This window comes from Neodiprion pinetum, chromosome 2 (genome assembly GCF_021155775.2).
Source record: "Neodiprion pinetum isolate iyNeoPine1 chromosome 2, iyNeoPine1.2, whole genome shotgun sequence".
Lineage (NCBI taxonomy): Eukaryota > Metazoa > Arthropoda > Insecta > Hymenoptera > Diprionidae > Neodiprion > Neodiprion pinetum.
In genome coordinates, this window is record NC_060233.1 from 791,476 (window position 1) to 808,216 (window position 16,741).

At 42.8% G+C, this 16,741-nt stretch overlaps 1 protein-coding gene across 4 annotated transcripts in view; it reads left to right on the forward strand.

Moving 5' to 3' along the window:
• LOC124211134 (uncharacterized) overlaps positions 1-16,741 on the forward strand; it is a 65,455-nt gene that overhangs the window by 28,596 nt on the left and 20,118 nt on the right. For all 4 annotated transcript variants that reach the window (XM_046609903.2, XM_046613250.2, XM_046613253.2 and 1 more), the window contains 13 exons: positions 36-387; positions 445-693; positions 771-917; positions 991-1,317; positions 1,395-1,567; positions 1,650-1,755; positions 3,901-4,064; positions 4,203-4,424; positions 4,493-4,743; positions 4,810-4,973; positions 5,050-5,320; positions 5,777-6,013; positions 6,304-6,436. In XM_046609903.2, coding sequence (XP_046465859.2) covers positions 36-387; positions 445-693; positions 771-917; positions 991-1,317; positions 1,395-1,567; positions 1,650-1,755; positions 3,901-4,064; positions 4,203-4,424; positions 4,493-4,743; positions 4,810-4,973; positions 5,050-5,320; positions 5,777-6,013; positions 6,304-6,436 — 2,796 coding nt within the window. The remainder of the gene's footprint in view (positions 1-35; positions 388-444; positions 694-770; positions 918-990; positions 1,318-1,394; positions 1,568-1,649; positions 1,756-3,900; positions 4,065-4,202; positions 4,425-4,492; positions 4,744-4,809; positions 4,974-5,049; positions 5,321-5,776; positions 6,014-6,303; positions 6,437-16,741) is intronic.

Sequence of the window (16,741 nt, forward strand, 5' to 3'; positions counted from 1 at the left end):
GTACCATGAATTTGAACCCTGATTAAAACTTCCAGTGTGGACCACGAGACCTGAGAAATAAACCAATGTTCTGCACGAAACTGACCGATCGCACTGCAGCAGAGGGTTCTCGAATAAAGCTGACCTGTACTGTCCTTGGTTCACCGGAACCGCAGATATGGTGGTCAAAGGACGATCAGAAATTAGGTCCGAGTAACCGGTACAGAACGAGCTTCGAGAACGGGATGGCTTCTCTTGAATTCTATGCAGCTCTGCCAGAGGATTCCGGGGAATATTCTTGCACGGCCAGAAATACGCATGGACAGTCAACCACCGAGGCCAGGCTCAAGGTCTACGCTGGTTTCGAGCCCAGTCCGCTGCCGCCGACCTTCACGAGGTCCATGAAAGGTGAATACGATACTCCAACATGGAATTCATGCTCATGTGCCGACGTTTTCTGCTTAGACACCTACCGATTCACTGACAACGAGCTGGTCCTCGAGTGCCGAGTTAGAGGACAACCGGCGCCTGTTATCTCCTGGATGAAGGATGGGAAACCACTTTGCGGCGGCCGGTATCAGCAGAGTGATCTCAGCGACGGCGTGTGTCGCTTGCAAATATCGAATCCAGACTCTCTGGACAGCGGTCAGTACACGTGTAAAGCCGAAAACCAAGTCTGGTGCGACCAGATATCCCACATGGTCCACTTCGAAGGTGAGAAATTAAACAAGCGAAACCCAGAGAGTGTCAACAAATACAACCAACTCACACCTAACTATCCGTTAAATCAGGTCGTGAGACGTACGCGGCAAGCAAACGAGACCGGGTATCTCAAAGAAAGATCAGTAGAGATGTAAGGAGGCCTCATTTCGCGAACATTCTTACCGACCACAGCGTTCCTGCTGGAGGGACGATAGCTCTTCAAGTTGAAGTCAAAGGTGCCATGCAAACCACTTTTTAGCCTTCCTACCAAACATGACGTGGAATTAAAATTTAATTCCGCGATTGCAGGCATGCCAGCTCCGGAAGTGACCTGGCTCCACGGTGACACAAAGAGGCCGGTTCAGCATCCGAAAGCTCGTACCTTCGCAGAATCTGGAGTGTACACCCTGATGGTTCCAGAAGCGACGGACTCTGAAACCGGTACCTACATTTGCAGGGCAAGCAATGCTTACGGCTACGTGGATACCAGCGCCAGCGTGCAAGTCGTCGCACCCAGCTCGATAAAGGGTGGAAAACCTGCCATGTTTGTCTCCCGACCGGACAACCTGATGACAGTTGCGATTGGCGAGGACGTCAGCATTTCTTTCAGAGTAACCGGAACACCGAAACCAAAAGGTTGCGCACCCTGGCCTTAATTGATTATCTCGTGTTGTCGTCCTTGATCACAATCACCTCTTATTCTCTGAACTTAGTTACCTGGATGAAGGGGATTCGAGATATCACCAACAGTCCTCGCTCACACAAAGAGTCCATCGACGATTACGTCAGACTAACCCAGAAGAGAACCCTCGCCTCGGACGAAGGGACCTACTGCGTTTTGGCGAAAAACTGCTACGGTTGCGATCGGACATTCGTTACTGTCAGAGTAAGTGGAGCGACTTCCTTTTCAGGAATAAAAATCTGATACAAATTCACGACATGTCTGTATTTTTTTTCTCGCGGAACAGGTCAAGCAGAGGGCCAGATCGCTAACGCCGTCTCCGGAATGGGGAAACGTCGATACCAGCAATTTGCTTGCTGACATTCACGACGGGCAGCGGACCTACGTCAAACGTGAGTCGTATTTTCATTTAGTCTTCAATTCCGATCACATTCAGGCGCTGCCACGGATTTGTGGTCCTTAAGCTCCAGTCGTAAAACATTTAACACTCCGCTAATTGTAAGAGACCAAATTCCGAAATGATTGTACCGAATAGCGACGTCGGACAAGGAACTCTGTGGTCCAAACTTAGTGCATCACATGTTTAAAAAACAATTGGCTATTGACCAGTGCATTGTCTGTATTGATCGTTGCTAGAGGATCGAGTGATCTGCAGTGCTGAAAACGCGATCAGTAATCAATTATACAGCCTGGGATTCTTGTTGACGAATGATTAATAGAACAAAGTACCAGATACATGTGATCATAACAGTCAGTTTCTCTTCGGACCAACGGTGTCAGAAAAAATCACTTGCTCGTGTAAAGTTCTCATTTAAATATCCAGTGGGATGTTGACGATTCGTAGATCATCGGTTATTCCACATGAATACAAGGCTAACAAAGCTAAGGAACCAGGTATGGATAACGATGTAGAAAAATAAAACGCATGGGGAACAAATCACGAATAACTCAAGAATAAACCAAGCTCCGTTTTCCATGGGGAGACTAAGCTTAGCAAAGAAATAAACTCAACGCAAGGCTCTTTAAAAAATTGTTATCTGACTATTACGAAATCGGAAAATTGGCTAGCATCTTTGTCCGTTTTCCAACCAAGTATATTTACTCGTTTACTTGACGTGCGTCGGAAACTCTGTGCTAGTTGGCCGATTCCTGGCCGGCTGCCAAACGTGACAGTTCCTTGACCAAGCCAGCCCACATTTTAATTATAAAGCCACGCGCTACCAAATAATGATACACCTGTCTAAACTTACACGCTGTTAATTGTAATATATTACCGGCAACTCGATAGGGCTGAGTATTCGCAGTTTTTCACCAGAAAAATCCAAAAACTTTGTTACGACTTGAGGGTTCCTACGATCACCAACGCTTACTGCTACTTTTCACTTTGTTATTGTAATGCGCATCACCACCAAGTCTATGTGTGAAAATAAATAAGTTCAGAGACCAGACAAGTTGATCCCTATTCTCATTAATAAGGATGCAACGAGAATCATTTTGGTAGATAAACAACCAACTTGAGGTATTGAATAATTCCAAAAGGGCTAAAAAAAACAAACTCTACCTAGAATCAGGTGTTTGTGTTTTGAGGGGCTTGGGTTAAGTAGAGTGTCTAGAATATCGGCAACTTGCGCAGCCAGAGGAATCTCGAGGCAACGATGCTATTTTTGTAGAGAGTCAACGAAAAACTGAAACTCAGTCCGCCAGTCAGAGTGCTCCGTGTCCCAGAAATTTTCCGAAGTCTCCCAAAAGTGTTAGAGAATAGAAATTAACGCAAGAAGAAAAAATATAAGCATACGCGGAGTATTTGAAAGAGCGTGAGAAGACAGCGTATCATCACTTAATCCTGCAATTAGCGATGAAGTTCTTTCACATAGAATAATCATAAATTCACGCGTATGAAAATGTTCGGAAAAACACGTTGCAGTGCCTCGTTTTGAAAAAGAATATTCTTCAATTAGTTGGCCGATAAAAAATGAAAGTTGCATTAGTGAACGGTGAGCCGACCGAGAAAAACAGTACACACAACGAAGTGGAGCTTACAACGATTCAAAAGCTTCGTAATAATTGGGCAAACAGACACGGGCTGATTTTCGAATTTTTGGAATACTTAACCGGCTACCAAGGTAGCTATAGATAAGAAATACAAATTTTCTCCCTGACATCAACAATCGATTGAAAATCGTCGCCAGTTGAAAATTTTGGCGACACATCCGTCGCGGTTTTTAGTTATATTTTTGGAAATTGTAGCGTAACGATATTCACCTCGTGAAAATTGACGCGTGGGAGTGGAGAGTGATTCACATAGAAACGTATTTCTGAGAGTTAAAGAAACCCGGTCCTGCTCTCCCGCTAAATTCTAAACATACAAAACGCAAATTCCATCGATGTATTTGTTTTTCATTTGAAGAATCACGCAACTTCCCTATGGTTTTATTCATGCGAAAATATCCAGACACAGATGATCACCGTTAACATAACAAATAAATTCACCCCATTTCTTTCCCACTTTCGATTAATGATCCAATAACCGTGTGCAGATGTTCCTGGTCCAATCAGCAGCGAGCCAATTGTGGTCGACAGTGGAAGGAACTGGTTGGCTTTAAGCTGGGGAAAGGCGGAGCAGCGGGGACCAGCCCCTGTGATAGCCTACCGGGTCGATGCCTGGCTCTTGGGGGGTGATGGGGGTGCTCGATGGGCGGAGGTAGGCCTCAACCCGCGAAATTTTTGCTTTGACAGATCGTTCTCTTTATCTTGATCTTCGCCTTGTGTCGACGCAGTTTTCCTCCCAGTGTTTTTCATACTTCCTCATGTTTGTCTTTTTCTCTTTTTCTACGTAAAGCTTGGCGTCACTCCAATCAACACATTTGACGCATTCAACCTACGCCCTGGTAGCGAGTACAAGTTTCGCGTAACACCTCGAAATCGTTACGGATGGGGTGAGTCGGTAATAACTTCGACATCGTGCGTAGTCGGGGAAGTCCTCGAGCTTCCAGAGTTCACCAGCATACTACCGGGACAGCTTAAAGCCTTGGAAGATTCAACGGTGTCGCTAGAATGCGAGGTAGGCTTATTTTCTCTTCCCTGAACACGATACGCAGAACATATTTCGCACACTGCAATTACCTTCAGGTCCGGGCTGACTCGAAGGTCCAGGTGCGCTGGTATCGGGACTCGACTGAGATCGACTCCAGCGAAGAGCCGAGGTACAAGATATACTACAACGGCACAAAGTGCTGCCTCAATATCGCCAACATCACGGCCGCAGACTCGGGCCGATACGTTTGCGAGGCCACCAACAAGGTCGGCAGGGTCTCAACCTTCGCCAGGGTCCTCGTCGTTGCTGATCCCAAGATCTTGGAGGCTGACGCAAAGCTGAAGAGGTGAGCGCAGTTCGTTCTTCATACTCCGTTCCTTTCCAAAAACTAATATCTTCGACTTCTTTCCAGCCTCCTTGACGGTTCTCCGGACGAAAGACCACCCCAGTTCACCATGAGACTGAGGGATAGACGGGTGCAAATGACTTACCCAGTCCGGCTGACCTGTCAGGTGATTGGTCACCAGACACCGGAGGTTGTGTGGTACAAAAACGGGCGAGAAATTCGTCAGGATGGTAAGTCGGTAGAGGTGAGATCAGTCCGTCTTCTTTTGTCGAAATTACACGCCTCAATTTCTTCCGATCGCATTAGCTTCGCACATACTCTGGAACGACGAGTCCCACTTCCACACACTTGAGATAACTCACTCGACGCTGGAGGACTCGGGCTGCTACATGGCAACGGCGAGAAACTCGACAGGATCGGTGTCCTGCCGCTGTATCCTGGTCGTTGACAAGGGCATCCGCGCCTACGTGGCGCCGGAGTTTTTGTACGGACTGGATGCGACCTACACGACCCAAGTTGGAGGTGAGCTGAGGATGTCGGCCCAGGTCGAAGCCTATCCATCGGTTGGCGTAGTTTGGTGAGTATCAGAGATATTTTCTTGCTTTCCAAGGGCAGTGAATAAACAACATCCATGGATGTTGACGTTTCAGCCCTTTGGTGGGGACCCTCCACGGAATAATTTTACCTAAAAAAGACCACTTGAGGTCAATTGTCGAACCTATTTGTGTCTTATAAATGATGTAAGCAACTCTACCATCAATTATGCAAGTGATATCCTTTGTGTAAGCCTAGGTCGTCGTCAATAGCACGCAGTTGGTGAGTATCGCGATCGAGTTTGGTCAATTCATGGTTTTGAGGCATCACGCCATTGATCGTTTCCGAATCGGTTCCCATGTGTGTAATTCCCTGCTGACGCGCGTCATTCTCAGTACGTGTCTGACCTGCCTGAACTGCCAAGGTGTTGAATTGACGTCGTATTGAATTGATTGCCTCTCATCTCACGTTCGCACTTCCGTTATTACCCTAAACGTAGGCACAGAGATGGAATCCGGTTACGACCAAGCCGCAGGGCCGTCATGACCCTGAACCACGATGGCACCGTCGAATTGTCCCTGGCAAACGCCACTCCCAGAGACGCCGGGGTCTACAGCTGCACTGCGACCAACGAAGTCGGAAGAACCGAGACCTCGGCGAAAGTCATCGTCATTGGAAACTTCGAAGAAGCGAAACCCCTCGAAAATTTACCGGTCGTTGTTGCCCCCGATATTCCGTGAGTATATAGTCAAACACATCTTTTCACCGATCGTTTTTGGCTTCATTTTTTATTGCTAATCGTCAAGTAGATTAGCTTATAAACGATCGACTGATGACCCTTTTCGTAATACTTATTTCATTGAGAGTAACACGAGCTTGAAATCAGAGGAATAGTCGTACTGTTTCACAGCCTATGTAGCATGAGTTCAACGTAAAAGAGATCGATCGATCGATCGATCGTTCGATCAGAGATATGAATCAAATTATTTCTTACGCCAATTAATCGGCCAGTCCAAATCCTTTCAGGTATTCAAAGGAGCCGCTTTTCGTTACGAAGCCTTTGTCGACTGAAGCTGTTGAAGGAGACACGGTTATAATACTTTGCGAAGTCGTCGGCGATCCTAAACCGGATGTAATGTGGCTCAGAGACTTCCTCAGGGTAAGTTATTGCAGGCGTTTAATTTACCAGTCTTAAAAAATGCGTCAGATTCCAAAAAATGAACTCACCGTGATTTTCTCGAGCTGATCATCGTTTCGTTGAACGTTTTAACCAACAGTACCTGACAATTCCTACGGTAGAAAAATCTCACGTGTGTCGCATTAATCGGCATCACAATTTGTAATCATTTTTCTATCCTGTAATTGGTATCCACCGGTACCAACAGTGACGCGGCGACGGTTGTTAGGTACATAAATATGCATGTGTGGGTAAATGGTATACCTATATAGAGACAGATCAACCCGTGAGACTGATCGTAACTCGATCAAGATTTGTCTCAAGAATGACTCAACAGTGACGCCTGTCTATCTGTCTTTCCGAATGTCAGGGTGGGAGCTTTCCCTGTAATCAGACTGCGTCTGCTGCCGCACGCGGCGCGTTGCGTACAGAAGCTGATACCTGTGGCTTGACGATTCGATCGCTTAGCTCCTATCGAGCAGTAACGATCTCAGATTGTAAATCCTGATTCTGTTTGATCGGATTCAAAGGTTCCCGTCCCATCGGATCACGATGGATCGCGAGTAACTCAAGTGTAAGTAGTTAAACATCGAGAATCTATATCAGACCTGATGACTGGCGGAAAAAATATGCTAATTCGGACATTAACTCTGAGTACCGAAAAACTCGGAGAGACAAAAATTTCAGCTTTCGTAACTCTGTAGGACGTTTTGCAAGCCATTTTGACACTTTGACATTGAGTCAGGTGGAACTGAAGTAGGTGTCTGTAATTTATTTTCGTCATAAAAAAAATTCAATTTCCATCGCGACAGACGATCTCGTCGATGGTGAAAATCCAGAAGAATAGAATCGCAGATATTCAAGGGCGGTGGTGAGATTGATGACTGAGTTTCGCCGGCGTACGGCATACCCGCAATGTCCATATCACGTTGTTATAGCTAAATTATGTAATCTTGCGAAATGACGTGTCCGCGGTTACACCAACATATGTGGGTCAGGGTGCCGCGAAAGAAATGCCATACATTTTGCCCATATGCGGTAAAGTCCCGGTAGATATACGTGTACGTGCATACATCACGTGGGAGAAATGATACGGCGGTTTTATGCATGTATGTATGTATGTGTGTGTGTGTGTGTACAAAAGAACCGCGTATTTTCATCTGCTGATTAAGCCCACCGACGAACACGAAGCTTCATTTAATATCTCGCGGACTATTTTATTTCGCTGTATGTTTCAAAGCATACAAACCAGACATTTGCATCGTACGTACGTAGCGACATGCAATTTTAGGAGAGATAAACCCGATTGCTAACATGCAAACTGACAGCGTGGCACGAAACTGCTAAACAAAAGTGTGTCAATTTTGTCGGGCCTGTGTAATACATCTGTACATGCATATATTCAGTATACAGACATATTTGCGTGTGTGTGTGTACAAATGGATATGTGATGAAAGTTCAAACTTGCGTAAGGATTTTATTATTAAACCCAGAATAGACTACACGTCGTGTTATCGTGTCATCATATTTCAAACGATTTTATCTTTTGTGTTATTATAATGTGTACATTCGTATCGTTTCGTGAATGTATTATATACAACCTACTGCACATTTGCGAAAGTTTTTTAGTCCTGCCTCTAAAAGGAGCCGAATCACTAGATTTTGAATCGACGAGGACCAATTTTTCGAATGTCAACTAAACACTGATACGTGTTATAGAATCTGGAACCGTATACCCATCGTTATTCCGAACGCGTAAAGTGACACAAGTCTGCCACGAAATGATCCTTCAAAAAAAAAAAAAAAAATTACAGATGCAAAGATTTTAATGTGCCGAATCTGTATCTGTGTTCCATTTTTTGCTGTCATGTATACATTACATGATATGATTTATTTATTTATTTTTTATTGTTCAAAATTTACAATTTGCTGTGATTTATTTTTTCATTTACACTATACTTTAATCTATTTGAATAGCAGCTGTACGTCCGAAGTCAGTTCGAACTAATAGAAAGAGAATATGAAGAAGAAATTATAAAGGAGAAATTAGAAAAAAAAAGAGATTCGCCATGAAACTCCAATCGATGATATGAAAAGAAAGAAAAACTACAAAGTAGCTAGAATTACATTAGTAGATAGATTTACTGACGAGTTTAATGTTCAAACCTTATAACTTTATAACCGATTATTTTTTTTTGTTTTTTTTTAATATCGCTACTATCTTTAGTGTTTCATTACAATTTGCAAACAAGAATAGGGTTTCAATAAAAAAAAAAAACAACATTACATGAAAAGTGTAAGAGAAAAAAAAAGTTATTCCCTTTTCTTTGGAGACCAGTGTGATCGTAACTTTTGTATCGTGAAAGAGTTTGCCCTGCGAATAAGAATTTACAAAAATTGACAACGACGGGGATATACTATATCTCCGCAGAGTTGTGACGAGGACGATGTATCGCGATTATCGAATTACGCCGCAATTAGGGTGTGCCGATCGGCGCTGACGTCAATCATGCCCAAATCCGAACTTCCGAATGTGAATCACATCTTTGGCGGGGTGGATTTTAACTCGAGGTCGGCGTAACGACGCCTGCACTAGGTCAGTACGCGTCGCGGCGCCCGATGCCGGAGACTCGGCCGATCAAACGAGGCTCGTACCGACGAATCGGATGACCCTCCCACCCGTGCGACTCGCCGAGGGTCGGCTTAAGACTCCTCGACTAAGCAGTCCGACTTATCGCTGCGTTATGAGCGAACTCGCTTCGCACGCGATGCTCGAGTCGAAAAACGCGGCTGAACTGCGATCGCCCCGGGAAGTAATTCCACTTCGGTATTTTTCGCTCGCGGGAATGACGACGAGTCGGTAAAACGTTCGTTAATGTTTTTTTAACCTCTGTACAAAGTGTCTTCGACTTTCAAAGTCGAGATGAAATTTCTCGAATGATTCGCAGTCGCAGATGTAATTTATAAACAACGTATTACATATATTTTGAAATTCTTTTGACGAATTTTATTTGTTCAACCGAACGATACAGTGCAACGAGTCAACGAAAATAGTAAATTTAAAAACGAGGAATATAAAGAAGAAATTTTTTCGAACGGATTATAATATTCAAGTTTGTGTTATAATCCAACGACCTGATCTTCGTCTTCTACGACTTCCGAACGCAAGTAAGACCCGGTAATATATTTTTATAATAACTAACCCGAATCAAGTTTTTTCCCTGTCTTGAGAACCAAAATACTTTTGAATTTCGTTACCAATTTTCGAAAATATTTATGTAGGCATTTTGAGCGAGAATATAGCTGTTGAATTAATTTCGTAATAACTGGGACGGGGTGAAATGCGTTGTTTTTTTTTTTTTGTAATCAATGGTAAAACGTTCGATCGATCAAACCGCGGCGGGTATCGACACCAGTGGCAGAGAAAATACTTATTTGCCCATATAAGCGTCGTATCAACCCGGCGAGCCATTAACAGCTAAAAAGGCACTTGAAACGCGGTTATCGCCTCCCATATCTGGTCTCGCTATTTACACCCGCCCTAAACCTATCCATAACGCCTCGGTCATTTAAGGATAGAGGTGCCGAAAGTGGCGTGTGGTTAATTCGCGTTTCTCGCCTTCGAAAGAGAAAGTTAGAACAACCGGGGGGGTAGAATAAAGAGCGAGGATAGAACGCCGAAAAACATGCAAAAAAGGAAAAAAAAAATCTTTCACGCCATTTTTAATTTCACGTTTCACCTTATTTTCGGGCATAATGCGGGATTATGCGTGAGCTGTATGACGAGTCAGTCAGCCGCGAAAATCCAATTTGTCATACTGCCTGAGTACGCACTCAAACTGAGACGGGAATTGAAACGGCACCGGTGCGGGGAATAACTTATAAGGCAAAGAGGCTTTGTAATACACGACAAAGAAATGACTCGATGCAATATTTCGTTTATATGTACCGTAAGTCAGTCATACACCCGCCTGAAAAGCCGACAGCTGCGCGCCGCCTTCACTTCGCAGATCAGTCGAGTTGTCAACTTGCGTTTTATACTCCGACGCATGAATGCAATTCATTATACCTGCATAATAAACCAGCACACGCGTGTATCTCACGTCCCTGTAACGCCAGAAATGAAAAGCAGGCTTGGGGGAAACGCAACAGTCTTTTTATCAATTTATTCAGTGGCCGCACTTAATTATTCCGGAAAGAATCACTGGACATATGCCAATGATAATAAACTCGCGGATTTGAAAAATTAATTTTTATGAAACTAAATTCAGTTGAATCAAATTGTACGAAATCGACGATTAAACGTGTAATTTTCACGATTATATTTTGTCAGGATTCAATTTTGTCCCCAGTAATTAATCGCGGTAACCATTTATTTAACAATCTGCGAATACTCAATTCGCTCAATATATTCTATCCTCGTTTTAGACCTAAAATTTTTAATTTTATGGAAACTACAATGATTCGATTAAAAAATAGTTTACTAAATTTTTAATCTCAGTCCTGTATATTTTTTTTTTTTTTTGTCCTTTTGCAATTATTATTTTCTCTCTCTCTCCCTCTCTCTGTCTTTCTTTTTTTTTTTCTTGTTTCGAAACCAGTGTAATTAATTCTTGCGCAACTGAATTAATGATAATTTTTATACATACTTGTACGGAGTCGATCAACGAGAAATTCTATGATCTACCGGAGTTGATGCTGGGAAAAGAAAAAAAAATTGTTGCGCAGTTCTGGATCGATCGAAATTACAATTTCATATTACATATAATAAAACTTGTTCCCGATTAATTCAGGCTTTTTGCCTGCAGAAATTTTATGATAATATGTATGTCATACAAATATTGTACAATAATCACGAGTATGGAGGTGCGATTGAGAAATTGGAAGTTGTTCAATTTTTTTGCCAGCATCGCGTGCTTACGCGATATTAAGAGACTAAACGTAGCGTTAAATTATCGCTCAAGACCTCGAAAAAAATGAATTATACTTGCTTAATTAAAGATTTATAGACGACGAGCACCGTCTTACGCCTAAAAAACACGAACGGTTTTAATTCAGTTGATACCTAATTGTAAAATAAGTACGTTTCTCTCGTCACGATTTGAGTAGCAGAAAAGTGAAAAGAGGCAAAAAGTATCGAAACTGCGTCATTTCCGGCTTCTTTCTAATTCTTCAGAGTTCGACGAGCTTGAGGAAATGAAAAATGTATGACGGAATTAACGCATCGGTCGTTCTTATCTAAAACGCATCTATAAGTGTATAAATAGGAATGGCTTGCGGTCATGCGCCTCGGACCATTAAGCCCAACAACGCGGCTTAGTCGTCGTCGGTCTGGAGCCGAGGTTTCCATACATGGAAGGTTTATTCTTCGCCATCGACGTATTGAGTAATAAATTCATCGATAGCCAACTAAGCAACTGCTGCGGCTGCTGCGCGGCTTGCCTTTCTGTTTTAACCTCATCAACAAATCATACCGATAAATATAACCCTCCATTTTTTCGCATAACGTGTGATTATGCATTCAATAATTCGAGCTTACCGGTCTCCTAGTCCCTAATTACCCGAACAACCGCGAAGTCGATCTACAATTAGTGCGAAAAAGTAAAGACCGAGAGCCAATTTCAACCGCTGTTTATGTATACATATACCTTGTAGGCACATTCTCGTTTAAAGACTGCTCACGATCGTTAATCTACATTAAACTCCATTTGTCAAGATTTCTTTCCAGACGGGTATTCGATCTTAATTAAGGAGTCATTTACAAGAATTTCAGAAAATTCCTGGGTATTTCAGGTAATTTTTTTTTCATCCAGGAAAAGTTTAAATTTTACAGCTTTCAGATATCGATGCACAGAGTGAAATTTTAATAGAGTATAAAGAGGTGAAAATTCATTGCGCACAAGGTTTCTCACTTAATATTTGTAGCATAGCAGACGGATTTTTATGGCATAATCTGCTTGCAAATGCTCACAAGCTTTATTTTGAAAGAGAATAGATTATTTTTTAGAATCGTGACAAAAATTAACTGTTTTTCAACGTAAAATTTAGGGTACGGCTAATTTAGGTAGACTCATGCAAATTAAACATTTTCAACCCCCAAAAATTCGTTAGGGCTAAAATCGATACAGGCCCATTCGTAGGAGGGATGAAAGTGCAGAAAAATGCAAAAAACCGAAAATCGATTTTTTGGCTTTAAATTCCACCTTAAACCACGCTTAAGTATTAATTCAATAACTGTCGGTTAATTTATACAACATCAGGATCCCTTAACGATCTGACAAGTACATCTGGATCGCTGCAACAGCATGCTCGATAGCATATCAGAAACACAAAATGCCCGTAGTCGTTAACCACCCGCAGTGTCGGAGGTGTAGAACCACACCCGTCACTCCCACACAGCGATAAAATCGCCATATTAACAATGACACAGATAGAAGAAAAAGAGAAAAATATACTAAAAACTACAGGAAAAGTGGGTTACACATCAAGGTTTTCGTAAAAAACAAAATACCCATGTTAATTATATCTTTTCCTATTAATGTAGCAAAGTTTACTCTGCACACAGTAGTTTTCACTGTTTCTAGAGTAAATTCTGCATTTTACAAAGTATATTTCACGAAAAAACCTAATGTGTCCCGCTGTTCCCACAATTTTAACTAAAATCTGCTCTTTTATGCTCTTTGTCGATTGCACATCGCGAAGCCTGAAGGAACCCGAGAACCTTTTCTTTCCTTTTCTTAAACTACTCGGCAAGTCGAGGCAAAGCGTAGAAAGGGAATACGCGTCATTTCTCTGTTGCAATTGAGGATCCTGCGGTCGGCATAACGCGAATTCGTAACATAACGCTTTCATTACAATTATACAATGAATGTGAACTGATTAGATGAAAGTGGTTCTCTCAATGCCACTTGATTCGACTAAATCCCAAGCCGATTCCTCTTCAACAACCGTTTCAACCAACCGATGAACAGCGCGACTCAGTTTAGAGAACGTTCATAAACCACGTGGTTCTATTTTTACTACATTTTAAACCCCCCAATCGCATGTGGCTTTTGAGTAACATTAAATTTATTATATTAATAAATATTTTGTACATTTTATTTGATTCTACTATTATGCATAGGTATAAACATAATCAGGTATATTACACGTCTTATTGAGTTTCAAAAAGGAAAATAAATCGCTCAAATCAAGTATGACTAATTATATTACTTTATTTTCAAGGGCCTGAAGGAATATAAAAGCTACCCCTCCCCCTCATGTGGTCCCCAAGTAGCTTCTTCCCCCCCCCCCCCCCCCCACACACACACACACTTCCCTCTTAAATGAACCACGTGGTTTATGATCGTTCCCTTAGTTCAACCCCCGAGCGGTTAATCACTTGTAAAATCTGGTTTACACCCATTCCTCCGTAAATCTTTGGAAATCTTCAAAATTCCATGAAATCGATCGAAACCTTGTGAAATCTTTTAATACCTTTTGAAATCCCTTGAAGTCATTATGTTGCGGAACCTTTGAAATCTTGAAATCGGGTTTACACCAAAATTGCATAGGGGTGCCCTTCACCCTCGGACTCTTGGACGCGATCTCGAGCCTGTAGCAGCAATTTGGGTCGATTCGTGGTTGGCGCCGTGGAGGAAAGGCGCCCGGAGCAAGGCCTCGTCAATCCTGACACCCGGCTTAGCATATTAAACTCAGCGTAGCGCTATTCCGGCTGACCGCTGACGTGCGACTATTACTTATCACGAGCCAAGGATACAGCATCGCACTTTCGACCACTTCGATACGCCTCGAAGCCAAACTCTCTCAGCCACAGCCCTTCGAATTGAACGCTTCGGGGCAGAGTCCACCGATTAATACGGGTGGGGGTTAAAACTTGGAAGGATCGATATTTCGAATGGCCGATGTATCGAAATTTCAAACATGCGAAAACAAAATAACGAAAGATAAAGTGTATGAAATTTCGATACATTAGCCATCAGAAATATCGACCCTTCTAAGTTTTGACCCCCACCCATTAATACCACCTAACAAAAGTCCTACGCCGTTAGAGCCTGAGGACCAAGTCCAGCCTCAAACATTCCGAGTTCGGTATCACCGGAGCAGACCAATAATTATTAGCGAAAATTAGCCGACGATGATCGTCGCTTTCTTTTTGCCGTTAATGCGCGACTCGTTAATCATCCGCCTAGCCAGGCGCATAAACACGGGTTGTTATCAGAGCGTCTATTCGCGAGCCAATCTCCTCAGGGTCCGCAGAATTTGTCGGGCGATTCGTGGAGTTTGATTTATCGGGGCCCGGACTCGAGACCAGGGATCAAAACACCGCGCCGCGATAATAAGCCGCGAGAGACGGAAGAATCGAGATGCCTTCGCCCATATACGGAGCGAAAGTTACCCACGCCAAGACCCGGGAACAGGGACCGGTGACTCCCCCACCTCCTCACCGTAAGGCCATAACCGATTTGTCCCGCGGGGACTTTTCGTTGTCCGCCATTTCTCCCTAATTTTTTGGAGAAATTTTACAAACGCTCGTTTTTTCCTTACCGATTGCCGTTGACTCATCGCTAGCTTCTAGGTGAGTTAGTTTTTCTCAGACGAAAGGCAAGAATTGTCCGCAGGCTTAAAACGGGCCCCTTTTATTTTCGTTGGTCGAAGTCACGCGAGCCCAGGACTACCAATTGACGCCGAATGTGTGCCGTATAAGGGTTATGAAAGGAAATGCAATTTTTATTTTTTCGTCACGTCTACCTTGGGCGATAAGTTCGGAAGAAAAATAAAGACGGAGACATATCGGAACAATCTCTTGAAACCTAGAAATCAACTGCGCATGCGCCAGTTTTATCGGCTGTTCGTGCAGGCTGGCCATCCGGAGTTTCGGCTGTCAAACTGTTTCTAGCCGCGATGTTGTTGATACGAATTTTCGAGCTTAGATTCTCAAATAATTAAGGTAGTAACTCGGAAAGGTTTAGGAAGCATTTGTTTTTGGATCGGAAAGTTGATTCTTCAAAGAACGGTCGGCATTTAACGCTTATGCTCTTTGAGAATTAAAACATACACATTTTGTGTAGGTTGGCCCGCCTGCATCGCAGACAAGAATATCGCTGCGGTAAGATTTCGCCGACCAATGAGATCGAATTATTTGGCGCGTGCGCGGTTGATTTTCAAGTTTCAAGAGATTGTGCCGGTATGTAATTGATTTAATCAGCTGTAACAGTCGGCGGTCCAGTTTGCGAGTCCCTAACCTAAGGCAAGCGGGACAGACGATGAGTGTACGCCGATATACTCGAGGTGTATAGGAGTATTTATAACTCTGACTAAATTTGCACCATGTATGGAAGAAGGCCGAGGATGGTTGTTTAAGATGGGAGTTTGATTTGGTCAGAATCATCGTTGGATTTCTAAAACAATTCCAAATCCAGGAATAGGCATGCGCGCTGCGTGCGAATATTGTTATAATAATAACGCCAAGTCGGATAATTTCGCAACCGCGAGGTCCAGTCGATGGATTTTGGCGCGCGGCGAGAAGGAGAGAAGCGGATACAGGCGGTTCGTTGTATAAGAAGAAAAGTTTACACGCGTGTCTGCCCGGCTGGAACACATTCCGTACGTCAGCTCATGATAAGTTTATCTTTCGCCTTTCTACGCTCGGAAAATAAATCATTGCAGCTGAATACGCGATGCGGTGCAACTAATAGAACATACGGACACAGATTACTAATTGCGCAAGTGAACGATGATGAGCTGGATTCCTTCCCGGTGTTCTCGCTAATTATTCGACAAACTAATTATCGTATCACGAAGTCAGAAACGGAAGCACTCTTATTTCGAGAAACGACGTTGTACTGCGCAACTGTCCATGAATTGTTGAAACGTTACACGAACTGCACGAACGCACGAACTGTCCTTGTTTTTTTTTTAACTAAATGTAAAAATGGCGCGACAAAAGTATCGCAGGCATTTAGCGATGCATCGATTGATCGAGTCCAAATAAATAATCGATTTGTCGATTGTTTCGAATTTTTTTAAAACGGTGCATTCGAAATCAAAATTTGGTAAATTTGATTTTGGAAAAGTTTCTTGATAATTTATAGCTTCGTTTCAAATTTTTTTCTAATTTCAGGTAAAAATATTCATTTATTCTTCACTTATTATATAAAATAGGTACTCAGTAAGTAAGACAATGGCAATAATTGATACTCTAATCGCATAAATTGATATTATATTGCGTCGTTGATAGGAGTGAATAACAAAAACCGATTGCGAGGAAAAATAATCGATTAGACC